Source organism: Oncorhynchus tshawytscha, linkage group LG07, assembly GCF_018296145.1.
Source record: "Oncorhynchus tshawytscha isolate Ot180627B linkage group LG07, Otsh_v2.0, whole genome shotgun sequence".
NCBI classification, from domain to species: Eukaryota; Metazoa; Chordata; class Actinopteri; order Salmoniformes; family Salmonidae; genus Oncorhynchus; species Oncorhynchus tshawytscha.
Window position 1 is genome coordinate 51,146,037 of NC_056435.1, and position 18,306 is coordinate 51,164,342.

Below are 18,306 nucleotides of genomic sequence, written 5' to 3' on the forward strand. Positions count from 1 at the left end.
TTATTAGAATCACGTACGCTAGATTAAGGTTGGAGCGAAACACTACAGGACAGTGCTCCAAGAACAGGGTTGGAGATCCCTGGCCCATACAGTGTTCCGTTGCTAAGTTTAGCTAGCTAACTCTGCTATAGCTAGCTAGCAAATGCTGAACAGAAGCTATTCAATCAAGACGTTTCACTTATGCAATTATAAAATCTGACATTTTGTTCTAACCTTTAGTTTGGCAGTTAAAAAGATGTCCAAGTAATAAATTACCAAGAAAAAAAGTTGAGAAATTATTCCAAAGCACACAGCAAACGCTTGAAGAAAACGCAGCCAGCCCCTTCCAAATAATTATTGCAGGTTCCATCTCAGTGTAATTGTGCCCCCTTGCGAATAGGCGCAGAATGCTTTCATAAACTATTTAATTATTGCTAACTAACGATGACTCGCTCCATTGATCGTAGGATATTGTTGACTAAATTAAAAATGTTATCCACTCATTTGCAGTTTGTCTAGCTGTGGTCACTGGTTATCTAGTAAAAAATACAATTATGTAATGCGAGCTATATTTAATTGAGTATGGCTTCACAGATTATTCAAGAAAATAGTTTATTTGTAGATACACATTACACTACATATAATAACAAGAACAAACAATAGATTGGCTTTTAATTCCTGTCTTGGGATTCAACGCATGCTCAAGGTTTCTGTGGTGGATTTGCGGTCAATAATTATTTACACATATTGGACAATATCAAGGATAGGGGGTAGTCTAGAAACTCCATAATTATGTTGAACCACAGTCAGGGTTGGAGTCACAATTCCTGTCAATTCACATTTAGTCAAGCTAAATAAATTAAAACTAGCTAATGTGAAAACCTGATTCTTTATTGGCAATAACAGGCAACCTGTGTGCTTAAACACTGGTGAACTGTCACTATAGAACAGAAACCATAATACAAACCCACACAACGCTGCATACGAAACAAGTTCATATCAAATAGCCTACAAGGCTTATCAAAAGTACACACACCAAATCAATATGTTATCTTCTGACAATTACACTGAACAAAATTATAAACGCAACATGTAAAGTGTTGGTTCCATGTTTCATGAGCTGAAATAAAAGATCCATACACAAAAACATTTCTAATTTTGTGCACACATTTGTTTACATCCCTGTTAGTGAGCATTTCTCCTTTGCCAAGTTAATCCAGCCACCTGACACTTGTGACATATCAAGACACTGATTAAAGGGCATGATCATTACACAGGTGCACCTTGTACTGGGGTCAATAAAAGGCCACCAAAATATTGTCAAAACAATGCCACCAATGTCTCAATTGGCATGCTGACTGCAGGAATTTACACCAGAGCTGTTGCCAAATAAGTTAATGTTCATTCCTCTACCATAAGCCGCCTCCAACATTGTTTGAAGAATTTGGCAGTACGTCCAACCGGCCTCACAACATGTAACCACGCCAGCCGAGGCCCTCCACATCCGGCTTCTTCACCTACGGGATCGTCTGAGACCAGCCATCCGGACAGCTGATGAAACTGAGAAATATTTCTGTCTGTTATAACGCCATTTTGTGGAGAAAAACTCATTCTGATTGGCTGGGCTTGGCTCCCCAGTGGGTGGGCCTATGCTCTCTCAGGCCCACCCATGGATGCACCCCTGCCCAGTCATGTGAAAACCATAGATTAGGGCCTAATTATTTTATTTCAATTGACTGATTTCATTATATGAATTGTAACTCAGTAATTTTGTTGAAATAGTTGCATTTATATTTTTGTTCAGTATACATACAAAAGGAGCAGCAACATTTTAGCAAAAGCTTATAGTTGGTTATTGAGAAGTACAACTTAGAAGTAACTGAAGTAGCAAACCATAACTCAGAAAATGTGCTGTTACTGTACATCGTTATCGTTTGTAAACTCCAGGAATGAGAATCCATGAGTTTGGAACATGCTAGCACTGCCCCATTCCCTCTCATTGTATATGCTAAAGTAAACATCTGAATTGTGGGGGATTACAGTTTCTCCTGGCCCATAGACTACTGTCAAGGTAAGGAACCATTTGACTAATTATGTACATTTTGGTGAAGCAGAGAGGATATTTTAAAACACAGGTTTAAAAACTGTGGGTGAAATATACCTTTAAGGGCTATTTGCATTGACCTATTACACAGTGCACCTTTAATTACGAGTAAGGGTTAAAAAATGGCAATATAAAACAAAATGGCACCCTTTATACTAAAGGTGTGGTCTTGCTTAACTAGAATAAGACTTTTCACGTTAAAATGAATCATCTCAATAAACATGTAAAAACAGGGAGTGTTGGTCTCTCTGGAATATAGGCTACTAGTGCACATTTCCCATCTCGTATGTGAAATAAATAAAAACAATTATATCTACATCCATAAGGAATCATTGATGGTGTGGTGAGACAATTGGGAAGCACCAGGTGAAATAGGCCATCCTGCATAAGAGCAAAAACAAAAACACTTCAAATTAACAATAGTGTGAAGGTAGTCCTGACAGCTGGAGGCAGGGAGCAGTGGAATTGTCAAAGAACATTGCTTATCTGAACATTGCTGCTCATTAACCATAGGGAATGTAAGTCCAGACATATCATTTGACAGTATCTCCAAGTCAATATTATTCTATTCTTTCTAGTTATTTAGACACTAAGCTCTTGTGAGGTTGCTATGAAACTTATTTCCATTGGTATCCCCTGTTAGAGTTAACAGGATGAGAGAACATCTTATTTAAATGAGGTGAATGTCAGAGAAAACACTCACCTTTGGTGTGGTTTATCTTCCGGAGCCAATGCTTCGATCCTCAAAGATGGTGATTTCAACCTGGGGAGGGGTTAGTTAAGGAAGCTGGGATCCAGCAAGAAATGCAAGACAGTTACACAAGAAAGGTCTAGCTATGCATCCCAAATGGAATCCTACTCCTTTTACAGTGCACTACTTTTAACCAGAGCCCAAGGAACATATAAAGGGATTATGGTGGCATTTGGGAAGCAACCTTTGTTAGTGTGAGCCTCTGGGACAGTAAAGGATACAACCCTGAGACCTCTCTCTATTGGGTCCGTAAGCAGCAGTCCCAGAGGAGCGTAGATCTTCTCATTCTGCTCCTTGATGAACCTAGCGATCTTCTTCAATACCTAGAGACAAAGAAAGTAAGCCCTTTCACCAATTCATGGCTTGGCCTAAAAAATACACCTAATATGGCCACGTCATAAAACATAGGTTCAGTCCCAAATGACAACATATTCCCAATATAGTTTGTGCACTACTTTAGACCCTGGCCCACAGGGACTAACCCTTGGCCTGCATACTTCTATGGAGAAGACTGAGGGACCTACTTTCTCATAATGGGTCTCCATACAGAGGAAGATCGTGTAGGCGGTCATGCAGGCCAAGCAGCCCTCCAGGTAAGACTTGCCACCAATTTTCTCAGCCTCAGCATAGAGGTTGTTGAGCGTCTGCATCGTCTCCTCAAACTGTTGCCTGTCAACCTGAAAAAAAGTATGCCCATCGACCCCTCAGTAAGAGCTCTGCACGACCAAAGTCACTGAGCAATAATGGAAAAGTACACTGACTACACAAACTGAAGGAATGTATGACAATTCTATTTGAACAGCGGTCTGCTTAGTAGCTGTGTGTGTGGTCGATGGCCGGGGACAAGATGGCGGAGTGAGTGGTCGCTTTAAACTGAGCTCCTGAACTTTAAAATTGAATTCAAGCCCTAATTTGATTTTGACGAGGATTACCGTTAAAACATTGTTGCTGTCTTTTTTGCATTTTTTATTAGTTTGATGGTTTACTGAATCACTTTTCCACTTTATTATACGTCAAGCAAGTTCAGCCAACCCTAGCTAGCTAGTATTGTAACATTAGCGGAGATGGAAGCTAGCAAAATGTAGAGGGAGCTGTCGTAAACGAGGTAGATCCTATCAACTATATGGAATATTTTGAAACTACCCCAGAAGTAACGGTACAGAGGTCGGAGGAATTAGTCTTCGGTACAGGTGTCCAAATAACCCCTTCGAAACCCTCCAACCTGAAGAGACTACAAGAAAGTGACCCCGGGCAGGCTCAACCATCCCGGCCTATCACCAATGATAACATCTTCGAGGCAATCCAGGGTTTAAACAAAAAATTTGACGAACAAGATCGGCTTAATGGCTTTGAGAGGTTTCATAAAAATACCCTCCCAATTGCAAACGTTTCCAAAACTACAGAGTTTAATGCAGAGGGCATTAATATTACCAGATGATGCAAAACTGTTGAAAAATAAAGTTGATGCCCTGACAAAAGAAAACGAGGAGCTGCCCACAGCCAGTGCTGAACAGGATCGATACAAGTGCCGATGAGGGCTGAGACTGAATGGGCTACCTGAAACTGATGGTGAGAATATCAGAGGAATTGTGATTGACATTATTGGGAAGGTTTGTTCCATATCCCCGATACAACATCTACCGCGATGTTCAGGGTACACCGTCTCGGAGATAAGAGAAAGGAGAAGACACAGACAGGTCATCATTATGTTTGCGTTGAGGAACGTGGGAGTCGAGGTGTGGAGAGCTGCCAAACTTACGCCGATCTGCAAGGAGATGGGCATTCGCTTTGCAGAAGATTTGAGCAAGCGCGACAGGGATGCCTTTTCGAAGCTGTGGACACAAGTGGATGAGGCAAGACGCGGGGGGCTTTCTGTCATTGACGGCCACAGGGTGGAGCTAAGTGACTGACTGATTTTGCTTTACGAGTTGGCCTGCTTATACAGTAGTAGGCTAATGAAACCATATACCGTTTCAACTGGTAAGTTTATTCATGGAATCGTTTATCTGAACACCGCATATATGTGATATTGCATAGGGCCATACTGTTCGTGTGGTGAGTTTTGGATGTGAACATTAACCAACGTAAGCACAGTGTGGTTTTTGTTTCTCATTTGATGGCTTACTAAGATATCCGTTTTTATTCATTGTGTTTGAAGATCGATATTATGTAAGTAAATCTCCATTTATTTTTCATATGGCTTGATTAGCTTTCAGCGACGTATTTATTAAGTTTGAGAGCTCAATTGAAGATCTAATCTATTAATATAATATGTGCTATTACACAATCTATCCATTTATTTTCCTTTTTATGGTCGTTACTGTTCGTCAAGAATTTTTGAAAACGTATGCTACCTTTATATTATTCAGGGTCCCTGTTTATTCTAGACAACTCTATTTGTCTTTCATTTTTATCCTTGCATACCAGGGGTTTACAGAACAGCTTAAAAATGGAAGGCAATTTTTTGTTTTTGTAAAGATTCATTAAAGTCCAATTTCATTTTTTATTTCAAGAGACACATTCCTCAGATGCGGACTTAAAATTTTGACAGTTTTAGAAATCACGTTACATATAGGTAAATATTTATGGTTATTACATACTGCCAAAAAATTGTTTAACATCTATTAGTAAAGTCTTAATTGAGTTGAAAAACAAATATTTTACAGATAACATTTTTGGAGAAGATTATAATGTTGCTCTTGATGCTCCTTTCTGATATTTGGCGTTCACAGAATCAAACTTAAAAACAATTTTCTTGGTTCAACTCTACAACTAGCGACAGACAATTAAAATCTAGAATTGATTGTTGGTTGCCATCTTCCAATCATATGAATCTTGTATTTCCTCAGCTCCGACACACCATTGTACCATTATTCTTTCCTTTTGATAATGACAAGATATTTACTAAAGCATACTGGAAATGTAACCCTTTTCTTTTAAAGAAAAGTCATTTTGTTTATAGACTAAAACTCTTATCAGAGAGACCTGCCTCTATTATGCCCTCTCTTCTACTAACAAATTGGAAAAGATTAAATTCAGAATTTGATGTCATGCCATCACTACTGGTAAAATGCTAGCTTAGAAAAGATTATCCAAGCAGATGGATATTATTGTTGTTATTAACAGGTTGAGCAATAAACTTGATTTAAATCCAAATGAAAAGCAGAGCTTGCTAAATGCCCATGTGAACGACATATACAACGATAAGGCACAGGGTGCCTTCATCCGTTCAAAGGCCAAATGGATTGAAAAAGGTGAAAAAAAACATCTTATTTCTTTAATTTGGAGAACAGTAGGCAGACTAGGCATAGTATTACATCCATTCATGTAAGTGACAATATATCTGATGATCTTGAAGTGATTAATAAGAAAAATACTCTTTCTACAGTTCACTATATCAATCACATCTTTCAGAAGGCGACTTGGATTCCTTTTTTGATTCAGTTAATAACTCTATTTAGTCTATAGAAAGGTTTAAGAAATTATGTGATTCTGATATAGATATTACTGGAGTTGGACCAAGCCATTAAACAAATGCCTATAGGTAAATCTCCTGGACCAGATAGCCTGACTCCTAGCTACATTTTTGGCCTGATATTAGAGAGTTATTGCTTTGTCTACAAAGTGGGTATTGCTAATGCTTTCATACCTCCTTCGAGACAGGGACTAATAGTTCTTATACCCAAACCAAAGAAGGACTCTTTACCTGGACAATTGGAGACTTAGTCAGTTGCCAACAACGTGATGGAAGTTACTAGCCCATGTCTATGCCAAAAAACTGAAAAAGGCATTGATGATATAAAAATCAGTGAAACTCAAATCAGCCTTCATTAAAGGAAGGAGTATCCATAACCATATACGATTGGTTTTAGATTTGATGATGGCTTTAGATTGTTTTTAGATTCTATTTTTTTTTTTTTAAAGCTTTTGACACTTTAGAACACAACTTTTTTTTATTTAGAACTCTCTACTTTTGGGTTTGGGGAGAATCTCTGTAAAGTGATAAGGGTGATATTAGCAGTTCGGTGGGTATGAGTAATGGCACATCCCCTTGTTTCTCTATTGCCAGAAGAATTAGACAGGGTTACTCAATATCCCATCTTATTTATTTTAGCCACAGATTTACTAGCTGTTTTTCTTAACAAATCTGAGAATTTAAAAAGGGTTCTTTTTGGTAAAGATATAAATATCAGTCAATTTGCAGATGACACTGCTCTTTTCCTAAAGGATAGAGTGGCTATTCCCTTGGCTATTGACAGAATCAAGAAACGTTCTATGGCCTCTGGGTTGACTCTCAACCTTAATGAATTGGTATGAGATCACATTTGTTGCTGTGACTCCGTCAACATTGCCTCCATACCGGTTAAAAAGGAAGTTAAATATTTAGGAATTGTTTTCACTAAAAATGTATCAGATAAAGAATCTTTAAACATCGATAACAGGATTAATGCCATGAGTTTCATTAAGTCAGTGGCTGCAATGTGATCTTAAATTTGGGTCGTAATTCTTTTGTCCAAGACTGATGGTTTATCTAGAAATATTTACATAAAGGTAAACAACACAAGTCAGTCCCTTTTACTTTCTTCTACAATTAGTGAAAGACTATGATCGTGGAGGTTTACAAGCTATTGATTGTTATTAGTGGGTGCTTTTAGATTCCAAGAACACAGGATGAGATGTTACTATCCTTTGTGCAAGCACTTCCAAGAGTTAATGAACCGTGAGCGTGGTGAAATTTGGGGAGTGCATCGTCAGTAGTGTACCTTTGGTTCCTAGGGTGTTTCGGCCTTTCACACTATACACCCTCCCCAAAGGCGGCCAGCGACAGGGTGATCAATTCTATGCTTGCGTCCCATTCCCAATTAGTCATAGGAGTTGCCTTGTTGTTGATAGCCAACATCCCATGGGACTATGCATGGCAGGGGCGTCCTCCTCCCTGAGTCAAGCATTGTTGACCGCATACCTCCTGGCCCTCTCACTTCGGGGCCTAGCTGGGGTCTTTCCTCTTCATCCAGAGCCACTGACTGCTGCCTTCTGCCGCCTCCGATACAGCTTTGATTGCAGAACGCTGGCTCTGGCCCTTAATTCCCAGGTCTCTAAGCAGTCTGGTTGTAGATGTTGCCACAAAACCTCTGCAGGCCGCCTCCATGGTCGGACTTCTGTGTTCCAGCCATGATGCCGTGCTTCGGCAGCTAGATCAGCATAGCGCAGATGTTTTCGCTCATAAGCCTCATCTACTGAGTCCTCCCAGGGTACTGTGAGCTCAATGATGAAGACCTTATTGAGCGAACGGGACCAGAGCACCATGTCAGGTCTTAGGGTGGTGGTTGCGATCTCCGGAGGAAACACAAGTTGCCGGCCAATGTCAGCTAGCATTTTCCAGTCGCGGGCCAAGCACAGCTGGTCTCGCTCTAATGGTGTAGAGACGCTCTTCGGTGGTTTAGCCCCTTCGCGGACAAAGTTTGTCCGTAAGGAGTGTGATGCTGCTGTGGGTGGTAGGGAGTTGGTGGCAGCTCGCTTGACCTCCAGGGCGGACGCAAGATTTTAAGGACTTGGTTGTGACGCCAAGTGTAGCGTCCTTGGGTGAGGCTTGTTTTACACCCTGTGAGAATGTGCCTGAGGTTGGCTGGCATGGAACAGAGGGCACAGTCCGGATCTTCACCATACCATTGGTGAAGATTAACTGGTGTTGGAAGGACGTCATATGTTGCTCTGATGGAAAAGCTCAACCGCCTCGCTTCCATGGCCCACAGATCCTTCCAGCTGATCTTCCTCTTCTCCATACTGTCCCATCGAGTCCACTGTCCCTGTTTGGCAAGAGAGACTGCCTTGGCCCACCTTGCAGCCTCCTCCTGATGGCGTACTTCCTGCACTACCATCTTCCGCCGCTCGGGTGCAGTGGCCTTACTCCAAGCAGCACGGCTAGTTAGCCCAAGGCCTCCTCTCCCTTGCTGAACATGACCCACAATGTCAGCATGTCTGAGGGCTGCTGTTGCCTCCTGGACTGCTTTTCCTGGCCTCCATTTTCACCCAGTTGCCAACGTCGGCGTGTTGTTGCTCACCACTGGGTCTCGAGATTCATTCAGTGTCATCTGGAGCCTGGTTTTTGCACACTTGAATTCCTCTGTTAGACTGGTGAGGGGCAGCTTGAGGACACCATCTCCATAGAGGCCTATGGTGGTAAGGCATCGTGGAACTCCGAGCCACTTCTTTAAGTAGCCTGTGACTCCTCTTTCCATCTTCTCCACTGTTGAGATTGGAACCTCATACAGTGCTAAGGGCCACAACACCCGGGGTAGGAGACCAAACTGCAGACACCAGGCCTTTAACTTTCCAGGTAGCTGGGTGTTGTCGATGGACTGTAGGCTACTACTGATGTCTTTGCACAGCTGTTGCACCTGGTCTTTGTCCTTCAGGCTTGCATCATACCACCTTCCAAGGCTTTTTACCGGCTGCTCAGACACTGTTGGGATTTGGTCATCTCCGATGAAGAATTTCAGGTAAGAGAGTACTCCCTTCACAATCGAGATGCTGCGTGACTTGGATGGTTTAATCTTCATACGGGCCCAGCTGATGTTCTCCTCGAGTTTTCTGAGCAGTCTCCTGGTGCATGGGACAGTGGTGGTCAATGTTGTAATGTCGTCCATGTAGGCTCTGAGTGGAGGGAGGCGGAAACCAGAGTCGACTCGCTGTCCACCAGCAACCCATTTTGAGGATCTGATGATAACCTCCATTGCCATTGTGAATGCCAACGGATTATACCTACATTCAGGCACTGCCATGAGGTGGTGAACTGAGGTGGTGAAGCAGAACTGCAGATCCTGGAAGTACGACTTCACCAGGTTTGTGATGGTGTCCGGTATGTGGAAAAATCTGAAGGCAGACCACAGGAGTTCATGGGGCACAGAACCAAATGCATTGGCGAGGTCGAGGAAGACTACATTGAGGTCCCTTTTCTCCACCTTGGCCATTTGGATCTGGTGCCAGATCATGCTGGAATGTTCCAAGCAGCCAGAGAACCCTGATATTCCTGCCTTCTGTACAGATGTATCGACGTACGCATTCCTTTGCAGGTACTCGGCCATCCTCTGGGCAATGAACCTAAAGAAGATTTTACCCTCGACATTCAGTAAGGGGATTGGGCGGAATTGGCTGATGTTCACTGCATCCTTCTCCTTGGGGATCAGGACCCCGCCTGCCCTACGCCACACTTTGGGTATTATCTTCTTCTGCCAAGCTGTTCTCATAAGCCTCCAGAGGAACCTCAGGACGTCTGGTGCGTTCTTATACACTTTGTACGGGACTCCATTTGGCCCCGGGGCTGATGCTGTTCTTGCCCGTCGAACTGTGTTTTCCACCTCTTTCCATGTCGGAGGGCTGGTCTCAATATGATGTTCCGGGGGTTCAATGGGTGGGATATCTGATGGGATGGCCAGATGTTCATGTCACTTTGAGTCAAAGTTTGTTGTTCTCAGGTGCTCCTCTAGGTCTTTCTTTGTTGTTTTTAGAGCTCCACTTTTTTCCTTTGTGAAGAGACTTTTAAGGAACTTGAAGGGATCTTTATAGAATCAAGTTCTAGTTTGCTCTTTCTTCCTTCTGCGTTTCCGTAGGTTCTCTGCTCTACGGAGGGATGCCAACCGGGTTTTGATGTCAGCCTGAAGTGCCTCTATGCCCTCCTTTTCCACTTCCGATGCCTTCTTCCACTGTTTCTTAAGCAGCCAACTTTCTTGAACGAGGCACTTGATTTCTTGTTTCCTCCTGGAAACTGGTGGGGTTGGAACCTTTCTCCCGCCTTTTGCCTCTTCCACTCCAAATCTTTCTGTCCCGTACTCATAGATGATGTCCCCCATGCTCTCCAACTTCTTCTTCTTAGAATTAAATGGTTGAAATTGTCTGTCTAATCCTACCTCTGTGGTATCATATCCCTAACAATCTGTTTATTAAACTTGGTAGACTTGAATTCCTAATGAAATGTGATTGTGAAGTTTCACCAGCAAATTCAAATTTTCAGGAATTCAGGAATTTTCATTTGCCCCCCACAAAACATTGATTTGCAATAAGTGAAATTAAAATGAATAGGAAATCAATTTTCAAGTGCCTTTGGTTTGACAAGGGTATTCATGTTGAATGTGATTTGGTAGACAACAACTGGGGAGTTTTTGCAGTTTGAGTTTGTTGGTAAATTTCAGGTTAATATTACTCAGAGAGAATATATGAAGGTTTGCAAAGCAATTCCACTTAATTTACTTGGACTTATTAAGAACACTTATATTAATGAGGTTGTTCCCTCATTTCCAAGTTTTCAAAATAATAACTTGAATCTTATGGATTAAAAAAATCCAACAATAAGTGGATACAATTGGGAGTTAATTAGGTAATTTTTGGTGATTATAATTCAATATATTGCTATGGAAGTAACCTTCTCATGTTATGGTCAAAAGTTAAATAACCTAATTTTAAAATATTTTCTTTGCATTATGCTTATCCTTGCAATTCCGATCATAACTATTTTATTAATATTATTATTCTTGTGGCCAAATAACATATTCACAAATGTGAATGGGCTGAAACATCCCTTATTTTGTAAAAAAAAAAAAAAATCCCATTGAACTGTTACAGTTTTATAAATCCCTCAAAGTTGTGAAACTTAAAAATTATTAGAAGTCATGTCTCTAAATGTCTGTTAATGTCTCATTGCCTTGTCACATATTAATGATGTCCTGAAATATGTTTTTTTTTTTGGGGGGGGTTCTGTATTCACAGGAATGTCCCTGTATTGATGTGTAATATTGTTAGTGTTGCAATTTCAAATATATATATATATATATCAAATAAATCAATTTTAAAGAACGTAAAAAGTGTGTATGGTCTCATACCCTAGCCTCCAGCTCAGAGGGGAACTTGGTCTGGAACCTGCAGATTGTACCCGAGTTGTAGTCCCTCTGGACATACACTTTGGAGGCGACGGCTGCTTGATGTTGTAGGTCCTGCAAGTTGTGCGCCTGAAAGCATGAATTGAATAAATATCATGGGATCATTTGTGCCCATCATTAGCCTAGTTAAGTTAACCTTAAAAGCTATCTAGCTAGCTACACAGAAGGCTCAGTCTGGACATTGGGCTAGCTAACGTTAGCCATATTTGTTGACAACATCTTGTTTGGCTAGTAAACCAAGCACCACAGTACAGGCAGCCACATAATTGTGAAATGTATATTCAATTAGTTAGACACGGCTTAGTTGTCAATGCCTAAATACAGTTAAAACGATCAATGTAATTTACCTCAGCCATAGTGGACGTTTTCCTTTCAGCTAGCTTCTTCGGGTAGTACTTCCGCACAGACTGAACGCTTCAATGAGTATGCTGCCACTCGTCTTTTTCCTTCTGTGGCGTTTATATGGTGGTTGTCTACCAACTTTACGGTGCATTATCACCACCAAATGGACTGAAGTGTGGAACAGAGACAGTGAAGGTCTAAATCCTACCCAATATTATCATTTATTTTTCCTTTATTTAACTAGGCAAGTCAGTTAAGAACAAATTCTTATTTTCAATGACGGCCTAGGAACAGTGTGTTAACTGCCTTGTTCAGGGGCAGAAGGACAGATTTTTACGTTTGAAAACTCGCAACCTTTCGGTTCTCCCTAAGGAAATGAAATGCTCCATCCCCTGAAGATTTCTGAAGCAGTTAACTTAATCCTGGCTCTTTGACCCCATTACTCCTCAAATATAATAATTGCTCCCTTTCCCTCCCATATTTCTGAAACAGAACATATTCCACTGTCTCCATCTTCTGATAATGATCACACCTCCCAGTTTGATATGTTCACTGTTCTTATTAACCCATTGGCTTCTGCTTTACTGATTAACAATTCCATCTCAACATTAGGATGTTTAAGAGCCTGCTTGGGGATAACATCCACCTCCTTCCACTCTACTCCCACATGAGCTGGCATCCAGAGGAACATCACAATTTCACCCTATACATGCACTGCACAATACATCCGGTCTGCTGAGACAAATTAATTAAAACTCAATGCAGCACAGGAGACCAAGCCAACTACTACTCAGTCTGGCCTCACCTCCTCGACACACTAATATGGCCAACAACTCCATTAAGTAAACAGAGAAATTATCCATTGCTGTCACTGCCACCTTAAACTGAGGAACACTAAATGCTACACCTGACCTTGTTTTAGGGTCCTTCGGTCCATCTGTGAATATAAAGAAAGTAGTGTTCACTTACAACTGAATCTACTCCTTCGTCAACATCTCTTACCCTTTCAAGCAACCCTAGATATATCACTGGCTGAGGGAGAAACCAAGGGGCTAGCAGTTCAAATAAAAGCATGGTACACACATGTAAGACTGAGGTTAACTAGTCTAGTTTCTGAACTTCATTAATCCTCTGCATAATCCTTGCAAGTCTACCCAATGGCATTTGTTTAATTTCTTTACTCATCGACATCCATATTCTTGGGTAGCTTACATATTTTCAGGAATTTTGAAAACTTGATCTTTGCTTTGTCACAGGTTACAAACCTCCCTGCCTTTTGGGTCAGGATACGCTGAACAGGTAGGGTTTGATGTTTTTCTTTTACATATTGAACAGTCTGACCTGACTAGAACCTCATTCACGTGTTTCATACCAATTAGGTTGTGGCCCAAACATGACTTTACACTCAGCCACTTGGCTAAAAAATGAACACAAAAAGTGGTTTGATTTTCTGGAGGTTTTTTATTACATTCAATGATCTTCTTGAATTGGGTCAGCAACCATAAGAGTAGTGTTGGCCGCCTTCTAGTCAAATAGGCCAAAGCCCATGTCGTCGTCCGAGCCCTCCTCAGACTCCTCCTTGGCCTCCTCCTTAGAGGCGGCTGGGGCAGCGGCAGTCTCGGCCACAGCCACAGGAGCAGCAACTGCGAAGGCAGTGGGGTCAGCCAGGTAAGCCTTCACCTGGGAAAAGAGGGGGTAGAGAAGCAATGTTAACTCAAATGTAGAAATCTATGGAGATAACGTGCCAATGGATGACCTGGTGTCTGAAACCAAGCGTCCCTGCCTGCCGTGGGATGCAGACAGACAGGGATAGTAGGAGACAGGTTGATGTGTGCAGGGGGAACGACAGAGCAGTACTGAACAAGCTGCACTGTAACTTATCCTGCAGCTGGGACAAGCAATTGTGGCCTAATCAAGAATCAAACTGTGGCCCCCTATCCCTATGTAGATGTTACAATCAAGGATTTGACAGGCATAAGTGATGTGGTGAACATTCCTAACCTAGAGGGCAAGGTGGAACCACAACCATATTACTTAGAAATTCTTTCACACTTACAGCAACATCCCGAGGGCTAGGGTTTGTTTGTGGACTGGGCCAGCATTTGATCAGTCATCCTTTTCAATATCATGTGGTCAAAATGTGGGTGGGATGCCATACCTTGTCTGCCAGGGGGAAGGAGTAGTCAGTCTCCACGGCAACAGCCAGGACTCTCTTGTAGCCGTTGATGATGGTGTGGGGGATGGAGGCCAGAGTCGGGTATCCGATCTCCAGACACACACTGGCGATGTTCCTCACACCCTGAAAGAGGACAAGTTGTGGCCAGGACAGACAATGACCGCGACTTTCAGCACTTCACTCAAGTCTGATTGTTTCAATATATATTTTCTAAATTTGTGTCTGAAACCAAGCGTCCCTGTCAGCTGTGGGATGCAGACAGACAGGGATAGTAGGAAACTAGTGTATGTGTGCAGGGGGAACGACAAGGCAGCACTGAACAAGTTGCACTGTAACTTATCCTGCTTCCTCAAACACTAAGAGAATTACGTTCCTGAACTTGACAGCTAGAGTGTCGGTCCTTTTCAATGGATCATTTTCACTTGTTTTCAGAACATAAAATATTGAGACAAGACTAAGGAGGAAGGGGAAACTAATTAAGACTTAATGGGACACAGTACTACATTTTAGTCAGCTTCATTTACTATTCAAGGCATCAACAATAATAAATTGATTTTGGGTCATGGATGCAAAGTATCTTTACAAGGCAGTGGTGTGCACACGCTTCCTCACCTCCAGGAACCTTGCGTGCAAAGCATCCTCAGTAATGTCGAGCACCTCAGGGCTATAGACACTACCATTATCATACACCTGCTGGATGAGCAGACCAAAGGAAAAGGGCGAGATGTTCAACATGTTGAGCAGCGTGGCCTCACTGGCTCCCACCTTGTCTCCAGGCTTGATGAGCATCACATCGCTCTGTAGGGAGAAATGAAAGGTTGAGACACTTCGTCTACAGTTCATTTCATTTTGCGAAACGCCCCATTGTTTTCTATAGAAGAAAACATTACAATAACAACCCTACACAAATCAGTACTTGTGTATTAGACACATGGAACACAACAAAGCCTAGCAACATGCTCAAAGTTACCTATCCAGCCAGCAACATACTTGATCAAATCAGGAAACCCTTCAGACAACTACCTCAATATCTTCAACTGAAAAGACACACTGCCCTGGGGAGCTGAACCCAGACACGACCCTGACCCAGTGACCGCAGTGAGACTGTGTCCTGTTCTGACAGGTCGTCTCATCACTGAAGAACACCTCTTATTTAGAGGATGACAATGTAATTCCACCATCCCACTAGTCTAAAGTAGAGCCCACTAAGCATAGACTGGCTGAGCTACTGGCCGAGGACTTAAGACTGCAGTCGCCTCACCAGGATTTCAATGGTTCCTCTGGAGATCTTGGTGGTGATGCCCAGGGCCTGGAAGAAGGAGGTCTTCTCAGGACCAAGCCCAGTGTTCTGGGCTGGAACAGTCACATCACAGGGGGCAATAGCGCCAGCACGTGCAGCAGCTGGTACCTGAGGGACAGAGGTTTGGAGGTTAGGGGGCAATCCAGCTATGGCTCCGATTCAAACAAAAGAGTGGAGTCCATGGATACATCCCATGAGACTGAGCAAATTCAACAGGAAATTATGTTTGAGACCAAGCGTCCCTGTCAGCCGTGGGATGAAGACAGACAGGGATAGTAGGAAACTAGTTGATGTGTGCAGGGGGAACGACAGAGCAGAACTGAACAAGCTGCACTGTAACTTATCCTGCATCGTTATTTCATCTTTTAAGCAGACTCCTGAAACGGGATTCTACATCAAGGGCTATACCATTTAATAATATTGTATGTGTTCCAAATGGCACCCTATACCCAATATAGTGCCCTGGTCAAAAGTAGCACTCTATAAAAGCAAATAGGGTGGCATTTTGGATAACCCCCCCCAAGTTGACAATTTAACCCGAAGACCCGCGGTTCCAAATCAGTGCCTGGTCAGAAAGAACATTAACCTTGTTGGCCAGCAGCATGTCCCGGATCTCAGCCAGGTCCTCCTTGGTGAAGACAAAGCCCACATTTCCTTTGATGTGGGGCAGCAACCTGTGAAGACAGCAACCATGTCAACATTGCACATAAAACCGCAAATGACACAAATAGCAAGACTTTTTTTAAAAGGGTAGATTTAAAAAAAGTTTCACCTAGCCATTCAGACCAAAATATGTTAGTTTAAAACGTACTTCTCCAGGGCAGGGTTGTTCTCCAGGTGGCCACGGATGGCTTTGCGCATCATGGTGTTTTTACCCATGAGCACCACAGCCTTCCCACGCAGAGAGAGACGAATGGCCTGCATCTGCTTCGAGCCCACATTGTCTGCACCCACAATGAAGCATTTGGGGTAGTCATCCAGCAGTTGCTGCAAAGAATAGCAAGTTAGTCAAACAAGCTGTTCTAAATTCAGTTTGAGGAAATGTAAACCCTCTACCATTGTATAAGCAAAATATTTATCCAGTTCACTACTGTGCACGTGTCTGAGACCAAGCATCCCTGTCGGCTGTGGGATGCAGACAGGGATGGTAGGAAACTAGTTGATGTTTGCAGGGGAAACAAGCAGTACTGCACTGTAACTTAACCTGCTTTGTCAATGGCCAATCATAAGATGGGGGTCTATACTTCCAAGCACCATTGTTCTCAAAGTCAAGTGTTATGTCAACCTACGATGATTTTCATAAAATAGTTGGATTTCCACGTGGTCCTGTCTTCCCTCGGCATCTTTGCAGTGCTTCGAAGGATCGCTTTTACAGCTGGTTTAAAGACAGTATATTATCTAAGGAAAATAAAACATGATTTTAGACATGCAGCAGGTTCAAAATCAATGACGCCCATCAGTAACTAGTAACATAGTAACTAAAGCCATCTACCTGGCAGTCATTCACTCACTAGCTTCCAAGCAATAACGTTAGCTGTTTCACAACAAAAATGATTTTTTAGCATCTAACGTTTGCTGACATTATACCAAGAGTATACCTTCTCTCTATTGCTAGTTACGACTTGTATATGTACGTGGCTTTATGATGAACCGGTATATTAGTAACAAGCTAACGTCAGCTGAAATGTAACAGAAATAATGGTGGCACATGGCGGTAATCAAAGTGCCAAGGAGGCCGCACAGACGAAATATAATATAATTATGAGTTATTCTTAGTTTATGTTTCCATATTACCATAGTACTGTAGTTTGTAATTAACAAATTATTTTTCACCCAATATAGCAAAACATATTTTAACGTGTAATAGTACATGAAGACTCAGGCCGGTGAAAACCCCTTACCTCACAGTAAGGACGCGTGAAAGAAAGAGAACGAAACAGGAAGAAAAAAATAATATACAGCACAAACAGCCAATCACAAAAACTATTACGACTACTCTGTTCCACAGACATGATTGGCCAGCATCTGTGTCACTCATTTGTCGGTTGCAGACTCTGGGTGCGTTCGTTTTATGGCCCTGTCCACACCGGCTGTGCGCTACCGGTGCGGAGCCACCACGGAACGCAGATGAATGGTGACAGGAGCTTGTCAAGATGAAAGGAAAAATAGATGACGCAAATGATAAAATTACACTAAAAAGGTCCATCCCATACCCATTTGCTTATAGTGTAAGCTCTGAGCATTTAATGTGTGTCTTGTGTAATCGAGACAAAACCAATGACAGTGTCCGAAATAAAATGTATTTATTGGCATCCATCACATTTAATTAAAATGTATCAGCAATCAGGTACCATATAGCCATCCCAGAAAACACGACGACGGTACATGGGGAAATAAAACAGGTGAGAGGGAATGTAAAAAAACAATCACATACAGTATGGGTGGGGGGATAATTTATCTGAAGGGAACTAAGGGGATCAAATGATTAAAGTAAAAAGGCTGACTTTCCAATAAAAGGCAGAGAGTAGACTCCCCAATCAGACAGGTTGCCCCCCACATAGGTCTGGAATTTCCGAGACTTTAGAGAGCAGAGAACTTAAGCAAATAAATGTAGGCTAAAAGCATGAATAAAATGTAGATAAAAGAAAACAATTACAATCCCTGATAACTTACACAGGGTGAAAATAGTACTTTGAAGGGCCTAGAGATACATCAAAGCAA

General features: G+C 42.1%; 2 protein-coding genes and 3 non-coding genes across 6 annotated transcripts; all 5 read right to left on the minus strand.

The window, feature by feature from the left end:
- Positions 1 to 572: 572 nt before the first annotated feature.
- golga7 (golgin A7) lies at positions 573 to 12,245 on the minus strand. Of its 2 annotated transcripts, none has more exons than XM_024427630.2 (6): positions 12,115 to 12,245; positions 11,711 to 11,836; positions 3,359 to 3,511; positions 3,056 to 3,157; positions 2,787 to 2,846; positions 573 to 1,539 (listed from the first exon to the last, which is right to left on the minus strand). In XM_024427630.2, the coding sequence occupies exons 1-5, from the start codon at positions 12,121 to 12,123 to the stop codon at positions 2,799 to 2,801; spliced, it is 438 nt and encodes a 145-aa protein (XP_024283398.1). In that variant the 5' UTR covers positions 12,124 to 12,245; the 3' UTR covers positions 573 to 1,539; positions 2,787 to 2,798. The 2 variants fall into 2 exon arrangements, with proteins under 2 accessions (XP_024283398.1, XP_024283397.1); XM_024427629.2 differs by having other exon boundaries at positions 573 to 2,464.
- A 1,305-nt stretch (positions 12,246 to 13,550) lies between these two features.
- Positions 13,551 to 17,582, minus strand: LOC112254784 (60S acidic ribosomal protein P0). Its single transcript, XM_024427631.2, has 8 exons — positions 17,487 to 17,582; positions 16,875 to 16,983; positions 16,397 to 16,572; positions 16,172 to 16,259; positions 15,547 to 15,693; positions 14,898 to 15,083; positions 14,268 to 14,408; positions 13,551 to 13,789 (listed from the first exon to the last, which is right to left on the minus strand). The coding sequence occupies exons 2-8, from the start codon at positions 16,926 to 16,928 to the stop codon at positions 13,634 to 13,636; spliced, it is 948 nt and encodes a 315-aa protein (XP_024283399.1). The 5' UTR covers positions 16,929 to 16,983; positions 17,487 to 17,582; the 3' UTR covers positions 13,551 to 13,633.
- Positions 13,869 to 13,997, minus strand: LOC112255609. The gene has a single exon (XR_002954330.1). It is a non-coding gene; the product is annotated as a small nucleolar RNA SNORA63 (small nucleolar RNA).
- LOC112255610 lies at positions 14,504 to 14,632 on the minus strand. The gene has a single exon (XR_002954331.1). It is a non-coding gene; the product is annotated as a small nucleolar RNA SNORA63 (small nucleolar RNA).
- Positions 15,808 to 15,936, minus strand: LOC112255608. The gene has a single exon (XR_002954329.1). It is a non-coding gene; the product is annotated as a small nucleolar RNA SNORA63 (small nucleolar RNA).
- Positions 17,583 to 18,306: the final 724 nt, after the last annotated feature.